Here is a 15301-nt window from a genome sequence, read left to right as displayed (position 1 = left end):
ACCCTCGGATCTCGGAGATCTCTCTAGATCTTTCCGAGTCAAGAATGGGCCCTTAACTCCCTTGGCTGTGGCTCCTTTAGCACGCGGCTCCAATCATCATCCTCCGCTCCGGTCTGCGGTTTTTTGTGGATCTGATTGGTTCCGAAATCCAATTCCCGTCCAGGCTGCTAAAAACCAGCGGGGCGCCCCCCGGGCGGGAAAAGGGGTTCCCGGACCCCAATATCCGATCACATTGGGGTCACCATTTTGTTGTAAATTATCAAATCTGCAGCCAAATTGATAAAAAAAAATTTATAAATTTATTAGATTGATAACCAAAAAATAGAATATTATAAAACCGCCACAGCCAAGACAGTGTCAACCCCGGACTTTGACGCTGGGTGAACCTGGGTTGAACCGACATAGTGTCAGCGTCTCCCCAGAGTTTCACACCAACTGCTCCAGGTAGCCAGCTTATATACAGTTTATTCTGCCTGGAGCAGAAATGACCTAAGATTTCTGTAAGTCTCTACATATGTATAACGGGAACTATACAGATTCAGTCCTGTACAAAAGTCAGTCCATAGGTTTGGATGGCTGTCTGGGCTCCTTGAGATGGTCTTCTTTTCAGTTGTAGCCAGGACATCACAGTTCCTCGATTTAATCTCTTCCAGGTGCTGTTCTGTGAATGTTCTGGACATTCCTGGGAAATGGTCGATGATTGCCCAGGAAGGACTCATTCATTTGTTAATAGTTATGATTTTATCTGGGCGAGTCCGGGAAATCTTTTGAATAGAAAGGAAGGCCCTGCTTCTGGCCATGGGGGTCAGAGGCATGGTTGGATCTTTATAATTTTTATACCGTTACAAAGCATGAATTATCTCTATCATATACTACAAACAGAACAGATGATTGGGGATACAAGCATTTTAACGTCACCCTAGGACATGAGGATTAGGACAATATGAGACAATAAAAACAAAGATTTACGGACAGTCCGGGTAACTTTTCCTGGGCAAAATAAGCCCGAAAAAGGACACACAGTAACAGAGGATTAACCCTTAAAAACAATAGCCTGTTGCATATTCATACATCTCATACATGATGCATAAATTCCATTCAAACAAAGGATTCTGTCTGGTCAGTGTCAAATTCTTCCTCTGAATCCTGATGGCATCTTCAGTGCTGAGCAAGGCAGGAAGAAGTTAGTTTCTTCTGATAAGGGAGCAATAAATTCTTTTTCTCTGTAAGATTTAGGTGTCCTATGGCTGCTATCTTGGTGCGAGTCCTTTCTTTAAAAAAAGTATCTTACATAGCATAGTTTCTATTTTAAAATTATGTTATAACCTAAAACTATATTTAGCACACTACTTAAGAAAATTAATGCAGCATTACTTTCTGACATAACACATATAATATTCATTTTAACATTTGCAAAAAGCCATTCATAAAATACACATTTTTCACAATCCCCCCTCTTATTCTTTGTAAATCATTTGGCTTGAGCGATATTTCTTGTCTGCTTGCATCTTCTGGACTATGCTGGCAAAATAAATTAGGGGATTACACAAGGAAGAAATATCAAAACAGTTCTAACACATAAAAGGAAAAATCTTAATTTCTTCTATCATCCTATCTCTAATACATTACTCAATCTGCTAGGTTTTAACATTGTTATCTAAGTTTGGACTGGTACCTGGGTTGGTTTTTTTTTTTGATATCTTTTGCTTCTTTAGGACTGCTTGGAGTCTTATAATACGATTTGGCATATAATTTGGGGTCAATACAGAGTTAGATTGCTGTGCTGGTTTTACTTTTTTGTTTACTAGTTGTTTTTTTACCAAATCTTGAACTATATCTTTAAGATTGAATGTAAAACAAATCCATCTCTCTCCTTTTGGACATTCAATTCCCAGTCTATTACCACTTTTTCCTAAGTTTCTTGCAATCCGATAATTTTTTCTTGTTTTGCCTACAGGTACTTAATTTGGATGGGTTATAACACTGACTGTTGACATGGGTGTGTGTAATAAAAGAGGAACTTTGGTTTCTTTCCATGTAATGTTTTCAGTGGCATTTGTGACACGATCTTGCCGGTATCCTGAAAGGGAAAAGACAACAAATGAGTGACAGAAACAGCAATAATAGAGGTCTGGTATGGCTTACACCCCCACCTTCCCTGCCTATGGGGTTGCTGCCCATAGCAGGTGTATATGATCTTCTCGGTGGCAAGTACAGTGGTCAGCCCAGGCTTGCCCTCTTCTTTCCCTTGTCACTTCCTTTTTATTAATTTCCAGGCCAATTGTTTTTGACACCCCTTAACTGTGGTTTCCCACTGTTCCTCAGGTATCTCTCATTCAATAGGCACTATTATTTCCATCCACAAAACAAAGTTATTACTTCAACACTTCCTGCAACAAGAGCATAAATTTTGTGAACTACATTACTAATTATTCCCACAATTCAAACATTTACTTATAACCCCACTAGCATGTCCAGTCTTGGGATGAATTAAATAGTTTACAGTATGGTACTGATGGAAATGGTAATTCCCCCTTTCCCCTGTACAATTCACAGGCTAAGATCAGAATATAAGAACTCTGACTAAAACAGTCCTGATCCTTCTGTCTGAAGTATCCCTCCCCAAGGAGATGTTGGAGGTGTCTCAGGGTTTATTCAGGCAGTGCTTGAAACCAGTGATGTAAGCTTTGCCTTATTTCTTAATTAGGTGTTATTTTTTGTACATTCCTTGGATCATTTGGGTTTTCTCAAACCATTACCACCTGTCCAAGGGTGACATTATGATGCTTGTATCCCCAGTCATCTGTTCTGTTTATGCTGCATATTATGTTCTGTGCCTTCAAGACTGGCTCTGAAAAGGGAAGTTTTTTTTTGTTATAAGCCTGCTCACTCCCCCACAGTCAGCAGGACACGGACGGGGCAGTACATAGTGCCGCTTTTGATTTTTGCTCTTGCTTTCACTTTGCTCTTGCTTCTGCTTTGCTCTTGCTCTTGCTTTTGCTTTTGCTTGTTAGTTTAGCTAGGCAGTCCAAATTTTCCCTGGACTGTTTTTCTTTCCCTTTTCTCTGAACCACTCGACCCTGCTCCAGACTGGGACCTGGGAAAAACCGAGAGTTTGCACTTTGTGGCCTGCAGCAGCCATTCCCAGTGCTGGAGGGACTGATAACAGAGCAACCACTCCCAGGAGAGACTTTCTGAATTTGTCATCTCTTCAGAGCAGTGAATGAGTTTTGTCATCTGGTATTGTTCATTTTGTGTGCTGCGGAGTGCTTTGCATGTTAAATAAACAGGTCCTTTCCACTTCTCTCTGAGGAATCCTTCCTGAGCCGGTTGAGGGGAGGGGCCCTGTGGGTTTGCTTTCTGGAGGGGTCCCTTTTGGATATTTTCTCCCAAATTTACCCTAAACCAGGACACAGGGATAGATGTAGCAATTTCAAAGGAGCAGAGACCATAGAAATACCTTGCCTTAAGAATAATCAAACTGTTAGGAGCGGCTTGGACCATAACCAGCAGATCAAAAAGTCCTGTCAACTTGCCATGGGTGAAGAGTTCACCATGCGGAAGACGGCTTTCTTCCTCCCATACACCCACTCCCTTATTTCAAAATCCCACTGACCCAATTAAGGGAGTACAATTACGCAGTCATAATGTATATTCAGCTGATTATAATATGACGTGGGCAGGTAATGCTTATGTATTATGCGTTCTTAGAAACCACTTGGATATGTAAAACCTTTTCTGTATAAATAGAGAGCAGGAGTCTGCAACTCCTTGCACATGTATTTGGAAACGATTCCACATGTGTCCAGTGCGCTGCAATAAATACCCTTCTTTTCAACTTTAATTAGTTGGAGAGACGTCTGTCCGTGCATCACATCTCTACAGACTTTTGCGAGCACAGCAAGTTTCAGACTAAACAAAAACTGCACACTTCATCTAAATCTAAAAATTAATTTCTACTCTAAGTTAGTTTTCTGACCCCCCCCATGTCTCACACGCTCGTGATCCTCCAGCTCAGGGGGCCAGGCAGCCCAAGGTCCATGAGTATTATTAAAGACAGGTGAAAAGAACTGCACTGAATGTCTCCACTTTATCCTTATTAATCTGATGACCATCTTTTCTTTAAAACTCTTGCTATTGACATACTTAAAAAAAGCCCTTCACAACACTGACCAGTTTTTGCTCTACGTGAGCTTTGACCTTCCATGTCTTCTCCCTGCATTTATCAGCTATGCCTCTGTAATTTTCCTGCAAAGCCTGACCTCAGTCCCAGAGATTGTGCAATTTCTTTTTCCTCTTGAGTTCCACAAGGAGTTCCCTGTGCAGCCAAGCTGGTCTTCTGCCCCACTTGCTTGACTTTCAACACTAAGGTTGCTGCTCTTATGCCTTTAAAAGGTGGTTCTTCAAAATAGACCAGAACTTGTAGACTCCTAAGCCCTCAAAAGCAGATTCCTATGGTACTCTGCTATGTAGCTCCCTGAATATCTTAGTTTGCTCTCTTGAAATCCAGAGCAGCAACTCTGCTGACATTTCCCCCTTGTTTTTGTAGTTATACGTACAGCTCCAGAAATGCTCAACATCTCCTTACTGGAAAGTACATATTTTTAAAACACAAGCATAACTTATGGGACCAACCATATGACTGTATTCTTTCTATTTTATTTTGAGGATTACTTTTTGCCAGCTTAAATAACTGCATTCTTCAAGGGCTGGGCTAGTGTAAGGACTCTGCCTTTGCTGCATTACATTACCTGAGGCCTGATGCAGCTAAGCTTGAGAGGGTTTTTTTTTTTTGTGGAAGTCATGCTTTCTATAATTTCAAGTTGTTCCTTCAGTCTTGCATACTTGTAGGCTTTCTACAACTTTAGTGATTACTATATAAAAATTAGGAATCACTGCATAGCAAATAAAGGTAGGATGTTATTGATCCATTAGGCACTAGCTATTTCTGCTATTAGGAAAGCTTCCTCTACAGATGTTAATCTTGGTTCTTTAAAATTCCTCATACTTTAGAAAAGTTTATTCGCTAGCACTCCTCAGTTCTGGATTTACATACTTACCATGGAAATTTTCATAATGTTAATAATTCTGTACAGAGACAAAAGGTTAAATATAACTTTGGAAGTGCTCTATATTAAGACAGTACTGTACAGGAACATATTTTAACATGCCTCTGATATACTAGCACAAAATGAGCTTTTTAATATGTAAATTAATGTGGCATTCAAGCTTTCATCTCCCTCATCTGAACTGATACGCAGGGATGGGGAGCAGAATAGACCCCTTGCAATTCAGGAGGAAGTAGCTAATGACCTTCTGTGCCACTTAGACACTCACAAGTTTATGGGACCAGATTCACCCAAGGGTGCTGTCCTAGGGTGACGTTAGGATGCTTGTATCCCCATTCGTGTGTGTTATTTATGCTGGATATTATCTTCTGTGCCTTCAAGACTGGCTCTGCAGAGTGCAAGTTTTGTTTTGAGCCTCTTATCAGCCACTTCCCCACAGCCAGCGGGACATACAGACGATGGGACAGTACATAGTGCTGTTTTTTGCTTTTTGCCCTGCTTTTTGCTTTGCTCTTGCTTCTGCTTGCTCTTGTTTTCTGCTTCTTCTCATTAGTTAGTTTAGCTAAACAGTCCAAATTTCTTCCTGGACTGTTTCTCCTTTCCTTTTTGGATCTACCCAAACCTGCTCCGGACTGGGACCTGGGAAACACCGAGAGAGAGTTTGCATCTTGTGGCTGCAGCAGCTGCCCCAGTGCCGGAGGGACTGATAACAGAGCAACCCCCCAGGAGAGACTTTCTGAATTTGTCATCTTTTTCAGAGTGGTGAAAGAGTGGTGTCAGCCGGTATTGTTCATTTTGTGCGCTGGGGGGTGCTGTGCCTGTTAAATAAAGAGGTTCTTTCCACGTCTCTCCAAGGAATTCTTCCCGAACCGGTTGTGGGGAGGGGCCCCCTTTTTGGGGATTCTCTCCCAAATTTGCCCTAAACCAGGACAGGTGCTGAAGGAGCAAGCAGAAGAGCTTGTCAAACCACTCTCCCTCATTTATCTTCAGTACTGGTGAAGTGGGTTGACCGTGGCTGCATGCCGGGCACCCACCAAAGCCTCTCTATCACTCCTCTCTGCAGCTGGACAGGGGAGACATAATATAATGAAGGGTTCATGAGTTGAGAAAAGGACTCACCAAATACTGTCATGGGCAAAAAAGACTAGAGATATTAATTCAATTTATTACTAACAAAATCAGAGGAGGATAATGAGAAGTAAAATAAGACCTTAAAAACACCTTCCCCCTACCCCTCCCTCCTTCCAAGTTCTACCTCCTTCCCCAGCAGCACAAGGAGACAGGGAATAGGGGGTTATGGTCATGCCTACATTGGGTGCCAGAAGGACTGAAAAGGATTCACCATGGCTGGGTGCTAGGTGCCCACCAAGTCACTCTATCACTTCCCAGCTGGACAGGGGAGAGAAAATAAGATGGAAAACAACTGGCAGATTGAGATTAGGCAGTTGACTAAAGAAAAAAAACCATGAAAGTTTGCACACGCATAAGCAAAGAGAAAAAAAAGGTTATTCTGTACTTTCCATCAACAAGTGATGTTCAGCCATTTCCTGGGAAGCAGAGCTTCAGTACATGTAGTGGTTGCTCTGGAAGGAAAACACTGTAAAAAAATGAATGCCTCCTCCCTTCCTTAGCTTTTATATCTGACCTGATGTCATATGGTATGGAATACCCCTTTGGTTAATTTGGGTCCTCTGGCCTAGTTGTGTCCCCTCCCAGAATCTAGCCCACTTCCAGCTCCTTGATGGGGGTGGAATGTTGAGAGACAGCACTGATGCCATGCCAGCGCTGCTCAGCAGTAGCCAAAACACTGGTGTGTTATCAACACCTTTCTAGCTACCAATGCAAAGCATAGCACTGTGAGGGCTGCTATGGGAAATGAACTCCAGCTCAGCCAGACCCAATACACCTGGCTAACCAGGGAGGACACTGACAACTGAAGGTTGGCCAATGTAATGCCCATCCGCAAGAAAGGTTGGAAGGAAGATCCAGGGAACTACAGGCTTGTCAGGCTGACCTCAGTGCCAGGAAAGGTTATGGAACAGATTATCTTGAGTGCGATCACACGGAACATACAGGACAACCAAGGGATCAGACTCAGCCCAGATGGGTTTAGGAAAGGCAGGTCCTATTAGACCAAACTGATCTCCCTTTATGACCAGGTGACCCACCTAGTGGATGAGGGAAAGGCTATGGATGTTGTCTACTTGAACTTCAGTAAAGCCTTTGATGCAGTCTCCCACAGCATTTGCTTGGAAAATTTGGCTGCCCATGTTGCACTCTTGACTGGGTTAAAATCTGGCTGGATGGCCAGGCCCAGAGACTGGTGGTGAATCGAGTTACATTCAGTTGGCGGCCAGTCACTAGTGGGGTTCCCCAAGGTTCAATATTGGATGAGTCCTGCTTAATACCTTGACTGATGATCTGGACGTGGAGATTGAGCATACTTTTGGTAAGTTCACAGACAACACTGAGTTGTGAAGGAATTTTGATCTGCTGGAGGGTGGGAAGGCTCTACAGATCTATCTGGACAGACTGGATCAATGGGTCAAGGCCAACTATATGAGGTTCAATAAGGCAAAGTGCCAGGTCCTGCACTTTGGTCACAACAATTCCAGGGGATGCTACAAGCTGGAGGCAGAGTGGTGCAATGGAAAAGGACCCAAGGATGCTGATAGACAGCCAGCTGAACATGAGCCAGCAGTTTGCCCAGGTGGCCAAGAAGGCCAATGGCCTCCTGGCTTGTATCAGAACTAGTGTGTCCAGCAAGACTAGGGCACTGATCATTCTTCAGGATTCAGCACTAGAGAGGCTGCAACGTGAATCCTGTGTTCAGTTTTGGGCCCCTCACTAAAAGAAAGACATTGAGGTACTGGACTGTGTCTAAAGAACAACAAAGCTGGTGAAGGGTCTAGACAACAAGTCTTATGAGGAGAGGCTGAGGGAACTGAGGTTGTTTAGTCTGGAAAAAATGAAGCTGAGGGTAGACCTTATTGTTCTCTACAACTATCTGAAAGGAGATTGTAGCAAGGTGGGTGTTGGGATATTTTCCAAAGTAACAAGTGATAGGACGAGAGAAAACAGCCTCAAGTTTCACCATGGGAGGTTTAGGCTAGATATTAGGAAAAATTTCTTCACCAAAATGGTTGGCAGGTTTTGGAACCAGCTGCCCAGGTTGATACCTAAAGATTTTTAGCTTTTTATGTATTCCTCGTGTATTTTTAGCTTTATAGATTTTTAAGGCCTGGTTGCAACTTCTAGTACTTTTCCAGCTCTTTCCCACAATGAACAAACTGTTATTGATGCATTCTTGGAATTCTGTTTAGTCTTGTTTGTTTGTTTAGCAAGGACATTTTATTTTGCATCATGTAATTGTAGACATAATAAAGGTAGAGCTAGGACATGGGGGAGAGCACCAATAGGGCAGAACCCAGGGGGTAGATTACCTAACCAACTGCTCTTCTAATTAGACAATATTTGCTAGATATGCTAATTACCCAATCTTATAACATTGTACTAATCTAATTTGGGGCAAAGTTTTTACCATATTATGCACCTGAAAGCTTTCAAGTAAAGGTTTGCTTTTATATTATCATTTTAACATTGTTTGGGAAGGTTTTGTTCTATTTCCAGGCATCAAGGGAACTGATGGAGTCACCATCCCTGGAAGTGTTCAAGAAACAACTGGACATGGCACTTTCTGCTATGGTGATGTTCGGTCATAGGTTGGACTTGATGATCTTGGAGGTCTTTTCCAACTTTACTGGTTCTATGATTCTATGATAACCTCAGTAATATATGCAAACTGTTTTCCTGTCAAATGGTTTCCTTACATTATAGTATTGTATATAACTTTATATACAATCCAAAAGTTGGTTACAAGGTAAAATGTTTTAAATAAGTTTCTCCAAAGCACTGGAAGTTAAAAATAACTACAAAGCAGGATTTTTCTTCATATTTTTTAATACTTTTCACTTTTAAATACTGGTTCAAAATTTGTGATTGTACCATGGAAGGACCAACTTCTTATTAATTTTTAAATATTTATCATTAGGAACATAAAGCTATTATAGAACAAAACAGTTATGCTCTATACACTCAAGGTATTCAAAAATATGATTCATTATTTCAATCTGTAGATGAATGGTGGCAATTCAAATACAGTGTAATCTGTACAACTTGACAAAAAATACAGATGGACAATCTGATTAGTTAAAAGAGAATCTGCACAACTTCACATAAGGCAGCTCAGCCCAATTAAGTAAAAGGTAATTTTTTTTCCAAGATGTATTAAATTTTTCACAGATAAATTTGTCAAAATAAGATTTTCAGGTTTTCAGACAGGATAACAATGACCATCTCTCATCTTCATTCCCAATACAAGTTCTACAAAGTCATTTCCTTCACATCTAGATCAGCAACATTCAAATTTACCAAACAGACACAAATATTCAGAGAACAATATGTGATGGAACAGAAAACTGTCTTCTCAGCCCTTCAAATTGGTTCAGCTTATGAAAACAGCCATTCTAGAATCATGGGCTGCTTCTGCAAAGACCACAGCTGTATAAATACTACAGATCCTTTAACAGGAAGAAGAGAACTCAGAATGCACAGATATGTGGCAGTGACTGGAAAGAGGGTTAGGCTCAAAAGACAAGGGGAACTTAAAAAAAACATGAAAGATCCCTTGTAGAAGAAAAGGCCTAATGGCTACTTGCTCATGGACAATCTGAGAGGCTGAGAGCTGCCTTTTAAAATTTGTTTTTAAAGCAGTAAATTAATTAATACCTATTTCTCATTTTGCAACTCCTTCCGTATTCTTTAAGAAGACTTAGAACTCTGGGCAGGGCCAGCTGTAGTGAAGTAACAGTGCTTTTATCTAAAAGCAAAATATTATTTACAATTAGTATCTGTAGTTTAATTTTATTTACAGAATTGCAAAAGTATATCATATTTTGTGCAAATGCAACTTATGATATAAGAATTATATACTGGTTTGCAAATTAATGAACAATTAGTTGCCTGTGTTTGACAACTACAAGAAAAGACAAAAATGGAGCTAAGCTCTTTATATTTTGGACTTTTTTTCCCTTTACATTCCCATCAGTAGCTATGGTGGAATTAACCACTGCTTGGTTGATTTTAAAATGAAGTATATTTGAGATATATTTTTTAACATTACTATATAAAATGTTCACTAGAGATGTAGTAAACATACAGCTTTTTATTTTATTTGCCTTACTAGCATTAACATATAGGTGCTTTTCTAGATATTCAAATTAATAAAATAACTCTGTAATAAGGCATATTCCATGTACACCATTTTAAAAAGGCAAATAAAAAGGAAAAAGTTATGGAACATGAAAGCTGCATGCATGTGTAATTGTGTGCTATGTATTATTTCATCTCTATAAAGAAAATGAACAGATAAAGTATTTTTTCAACACTGTGCAGATCACATTTAATAATTCACCAAATCTTTATTAAATTGCTTTTTTTTTTTCAGTTACCTACCATACTACAGCAAACAAGACTTTCAGTTTTCTTTTGAGAGAAAAAAATAAATCTGGAGCTTTTTTCTTAAAATACACAGGTCAGTGAAACATCCAGCAGTCTCTGAAGAGTTTCCAGCTACAGGACATGGATAAAAGATCTCAAAATCAGTACGAGTCTGCCAGACAGTTCTCTTAACAAGCATATCCAGAATCAGAGGCAGGCAAATATCTGACATAGCAAATAGGCAGAACTTTCCAATATGAACTATACATCCTTAAAACTGATGAGTTTTTGATTGAGGCAAGTATCAGTGCAACTTATTTTCTACATGAACCTCATAGCATGGCTTTATCAAGATGAGAAAAACACATGCAGAATCTGAAAATAATGTCCTCATCCTCATTCTAGGCTGGGAATGTTGTCTTATGTAGTCTAAATTACTTCAGTAAATATTATAGTGTACCTTCTCACAGCTTTGGGAAAGCCCAGGATATGCAAGAAAGCAGTCCACATTTATAATGATCAGATGACTTTAGGCTTTCAGGCACTATCTTGCCCTCTCATAAAGCATCTTCCTAGAAATTTCTGGATCATGTTTAATAGCAACATTTCTTTAGCACATATTGCATAACTAAAAAATCCAATAGAAACATACCTGGGGAAAAATAAAGCTTTTCACACTCTTATTCCTTCAGAGCCAAAGATCTTCATAAGAGTAAGACAACAGAAAAGGCAAAGTCATAATGATTTTGACAGCCCTCAATTATTACCTGACATTTTATGTAACAAGATGATTCATTATAGAAACAAATGGCAATGAACTACGATTATATTAAAACAAAACCTGTTAATAAGTCACTTAGGCTTTACTGAACTCCCTCCCTCCCCACCAAAATACTACAGAATTTGTGCACATAAAGCACATAGAGTATGCTATACATGCATTTGTCTTTTGTGCTTTTTAGACACGCACAAAAACTGCACTAGCATCTTAGGAATGTTGACAGCGAAATTCTGCACACTGTTTAAAATTAAAGCAGTAACCCCTGTTGGTGATTCAAAGCTGTACACATTCTTCCTCTTCTAAAGCAATCAAAATAGCCATATGCATGTTATCAAAACATCTATTGATAATTACACACTGACTCTGCAAAAAATTTAGGAGAGAGCTAGTATTAAATATTCAGCCTCATGGTAATGCAGTGCTTCTTTACTTCAGTATACAAACCCTAGAAATGATAAAAAGACTATAGATCCTTTGTTCCAACACTGAGTGGTCTATGCGCTTATCGGTCACTTCAAGGTGGAATGCTCACCCAGTCTTGTCCTGATCACTGCGAAGACAAAACACAGTAGAGAAAATTTTGAACACTAATAGGAAAACCAGAATATGTTAAACCCCTTAAATAGTATCAGCACTATTATCCCATTTGAACTGCTGGCAAGTGACAGCTGTGTTTTAATTGATCCACCGACACTAGTTCTTCAACAATATACAATTAAAAATAAGAATCATTACTGGGCTACCTCTTACAGAAGGATGAAACTACTATGACTTTTGGAGTCTGAAACAAAGAGAATCTAAAAATAGAGGTAGCCTATGGCATACATAGAAAAATGACAAAACCCCATTTTCATAGAATCATAGAATATCCTCAGTTGGAAGGGACCCACAAGGAACATCGAGTCCAACTATCGACTCTGCACAAGACAGCCTCAAGAAGCACACCATATGCCTGAGAGTATCGTCCAAATGCTTCTTGAACTCAGACAGACTTGGTGGGTTGACCACTTCCCTGAGGAGCCTGTTCCAGTGTCCAACCACCCTCTGAGCGAAGAACCTTTTCCTTATATCCAAGCTACATATCCCCTGACTCAGCTTCATGTCATTCCCTCGGGTCCTATGACTGGTCACCACAGAAAAGAGATCAGTTGCCAGCCTGCCTGCCTGCTTCTGCTCATGAGGAAGTTGTAGACTGCAATAAGGTCTCCCCTCAATCGCCTCTTCTCCAGGCCGAACAAACCAAATGACCTCAGCTACTCCTCATATGGCTTCTGCTCAAGGCCCTTCACCATCTTCATGGCCCTCCTTTGGATTCTCTCCAATGGCTTTATTTGCTTATTATATTGAGGTGTCCAAAACTGCACACAGGACTTGAGGTGAGGCCACACCAGTGTAGAGCAGAGTGGGACAATCACCTCCCTTGACCGGTTCATGATGCTGAACTTGGTCACCCCAGCACCTGGTTGAGTCTTATGACTGCCAGGGCACACTCCTGACTCATATTCAACTTGCTGTGAACCCAAACGCACAGATCTCTTCCCATGGGGCTGCCCTCCAGCCTCTTGTTCCCTAGTCTGTATATACATCCAAGGTTGTCCCATTCCAGATGCAGAATCAGTCACTTGCCTTTGTTAAACTTCAAATGATTGGCTCCTCCCAATTTAGTGTAATCCGCAAACTTACTTAGTATCTTTTCGAGTCCTGCATCCGAGTCATTTATGAAGATGTTGAAGAGAACTGGCCCTAAAATGAAGCCCCGAGCTTTAAAATGGAGCTTTACTGAAATCCCAGAAGATTACATTAACTAGCTTCCCTTGATCAACTAGGTGGGCTACCTTGTCATAAAAGGAAATGAAGTTTGTCAAACTGGACTTTCCCCTCGTGAAGCCATGCTGGCTGTGATCAGTGATTGCGTTGTCCTTCAGATGTTTTTCAATAAGTCCCAGAATAGTCTTCATAATTTTACCAGGCATTGAAGTGAAACTGACGGGTCTGTACTTACCACGACCATCCCTCTTGTGCTTCTTGAAAATTGGGATAATGTTACCGAGCATCCAGTCAACTGGGACCTCTCCAGATTCCTAAGACCATTGAGAAATCATTGAGAGTGGCCTCACGATGACATTAGCCAACTCTTTGAGCATTTTTGGATGAATCTCATCAGGTCCCATAGACTTATAGGAATCCAGCTGGAGCAGCAAATCCTGCAGTTTCACTATTGACTGGGAGTTTGTCATTCTCGCAGCTGTGGTCCTCTAGCTCAGGGCTCTGGGGGTCCCAGAGGCCATCATTGGTATTGATGAGAGAGGTGAAGAAAGCAGAAAATGTCTCTGCTTCATCTGTGTGCTTGTTTGTGAGGTGACTGAATTCATCAAGCCACAGACCAATGTTATCTCTGATTCTCCTTTTGCTGTTAACATATTAAAAAGCCCTTTCTGCTGTCCTTCACAGCATTGGCCATCTTGAACCCTAATGGTGCTTTGTCCACACAAATTTTCTCCCTACAGTGGCGAGCAGTATCTCTGTAGTCCTCCCATGTCACCTGACCTTGCTTCCAATGTCCATACACTTTCTTTTTTTTTGCTTATCTCCAAAAGATCACTGTTCAGCCAAGCCAGCCTTCTGCCTCATCTGCTTGACTTCCAACATTTGGCAGTTGCCTGCTCCTGTGCCCTTAGGAGATGGTGTTTAAAAAGTGACGAGCACTGATGGACCACAGCACCTTCAAAAGCATTTTCCCAGGGAACCTTACTCACTAGTTCCCTGAACAACCTGAAGTCTGCTCTCCTCATTTCCAGGGTTGAAGCTTTGCTGACACTTTTTCTCCTGTCAACAGAGATTTTAAACTCGATCGCTTCGTTGTCACTGTGGTCAAGACGGCCGCCAATCTCCCCTCACAAGACCCTCTCTGTTAACAAGCAACAAATCAAGGAGGGCATCTTTCCTAGTCAGCTCCCTTAGCACCTGTACCATGAAGTTGTCATCCAGGTGTTTTAGGGATCTCCTGGACTTGCTTGTACCAGCTGTGTGGTTAACATCTGGCAAGTTGAAGTCTCCCATAAGGACATGGGTGGTTGACTTAGAAGTGTCCCTTAGTTCCGTAAAGAAGAATTCATCAGTGTCATCATCCTTGCTGGGTAGCCTCCATGCTTTATTTGTTTTTCTCTTGATCCTTACCCCGACGGTCTCAGCTGTGCCACTGCCAACTGTGAGCTCCATACCTTCCAGCCCCTCTGTTACATACAATGCAACCCCCCCGCCAAATCGCCTGCCCTGCCTATCCCTCCTGAAGTGCCTGTAACCATCTACATGTATTAAATCCAAGCACTGAATTCATGCTAGGCAGACATTTCTAGATCACATACTTCTGTTTGGACTTAAATATTTGAAATAGTGAATCAAGAATTAAAAAAATGAATGCATACCTGCTAATGCTAGAATAAAATAGGCTTTCCTGCCGTTTTCTCTTGCACGTATGATGTAAAACGCTTTAAGAATTTTGGATATTCTCGTTTTGCCACTGCCCGTAACACTGATGCTGGTGCCCATCCTCCTGGGTTCACTAGAAGTAGACATTAAGCCAATCACTGAAATACAACAAATATGCTAAAAGCTCGAAAAGAAAATTTAAGTTTGTATTCCTGTAATTCTTTCTGAAGTAGCAGGAAAGGATAATGGGCAGAATTTAAACTCTTTCAGCTTGTATAGCAGCACTTTCTACTCTTATTACTCTAATGTAGTCCAGTTCTACAATGCTAATATTTAGAAAATATTAAACATGGTGTGTTGGCTTTGGGGAATGCCCAAATGAAAGATGGTATTCTTTAAGTACTTCCAAAAAACAATGGAAAGACAGACTCACACTACTTCTCATTTCAAAGAACATAGAAGTCAAGCCTTAACTTTTCAATAACTGCTGCATTTGCCTGCAGAGTTGCTACATAGCCAATGT

The 15301-nt window shown here is 40.8% G+C and overlaps 1 protein-coding gene across 29 annotated transcripts in view; it reads right to left on the bottom strand.

Moving 5' to 3' along the window:
• Positions 1 to 276: 276 nt before the first annotated feature.
• Positions 277 to 15301, bottom strand: part of LOC132341420 (ceramide transfer protein-like) — a 218126-nt gene continuing 203101 nt past the window's right edge. For 7 of the 29 annotated variants that reach the window (XM_059872980.1, XM_059872970.1, XM_059872972.1 and 4 more), the window contains 2 exons: positions 14775 to 14936; positions 277 to 11899 (listed from right to left, as the gene is read on the bottom strand). In XM_059872980.1, the coding sequence (XP_059728963.1) occupies positions 11859 to 11899; positions 14775 to 14936 (203 nt within the window). In that variant the 3' untranslated portion in view covers positions 277 to 11858. Of the gene's footprint in view, positions 11900 to 14774; positions 14937 to 15301 lie in introns of those variants that run through there. The other 22 variants (XM_059872983.1, XM_059872973.1, XM_059872976.1 and 19 more) reach the window with 18 other exon arrangements.

This window comes from Haemorhous mexicanus, chromosome W, assembly GCF_027477595.1.
Source record: "Haemorhous mexicanus isolate bHaeMex1 chromosome W, bHaeMex1.pri, whole genome shotgun sequence".
Classification (NCBI taxonomy): Eukaryota; Metazoa; Chordata; class Aves; order Passeriformes; family Fringillidae; genus Haemorhous; species Haemorhous mexicanus.
This window is presented reverse-complemented; position numbering and strand designations above follow the sequence as displayed.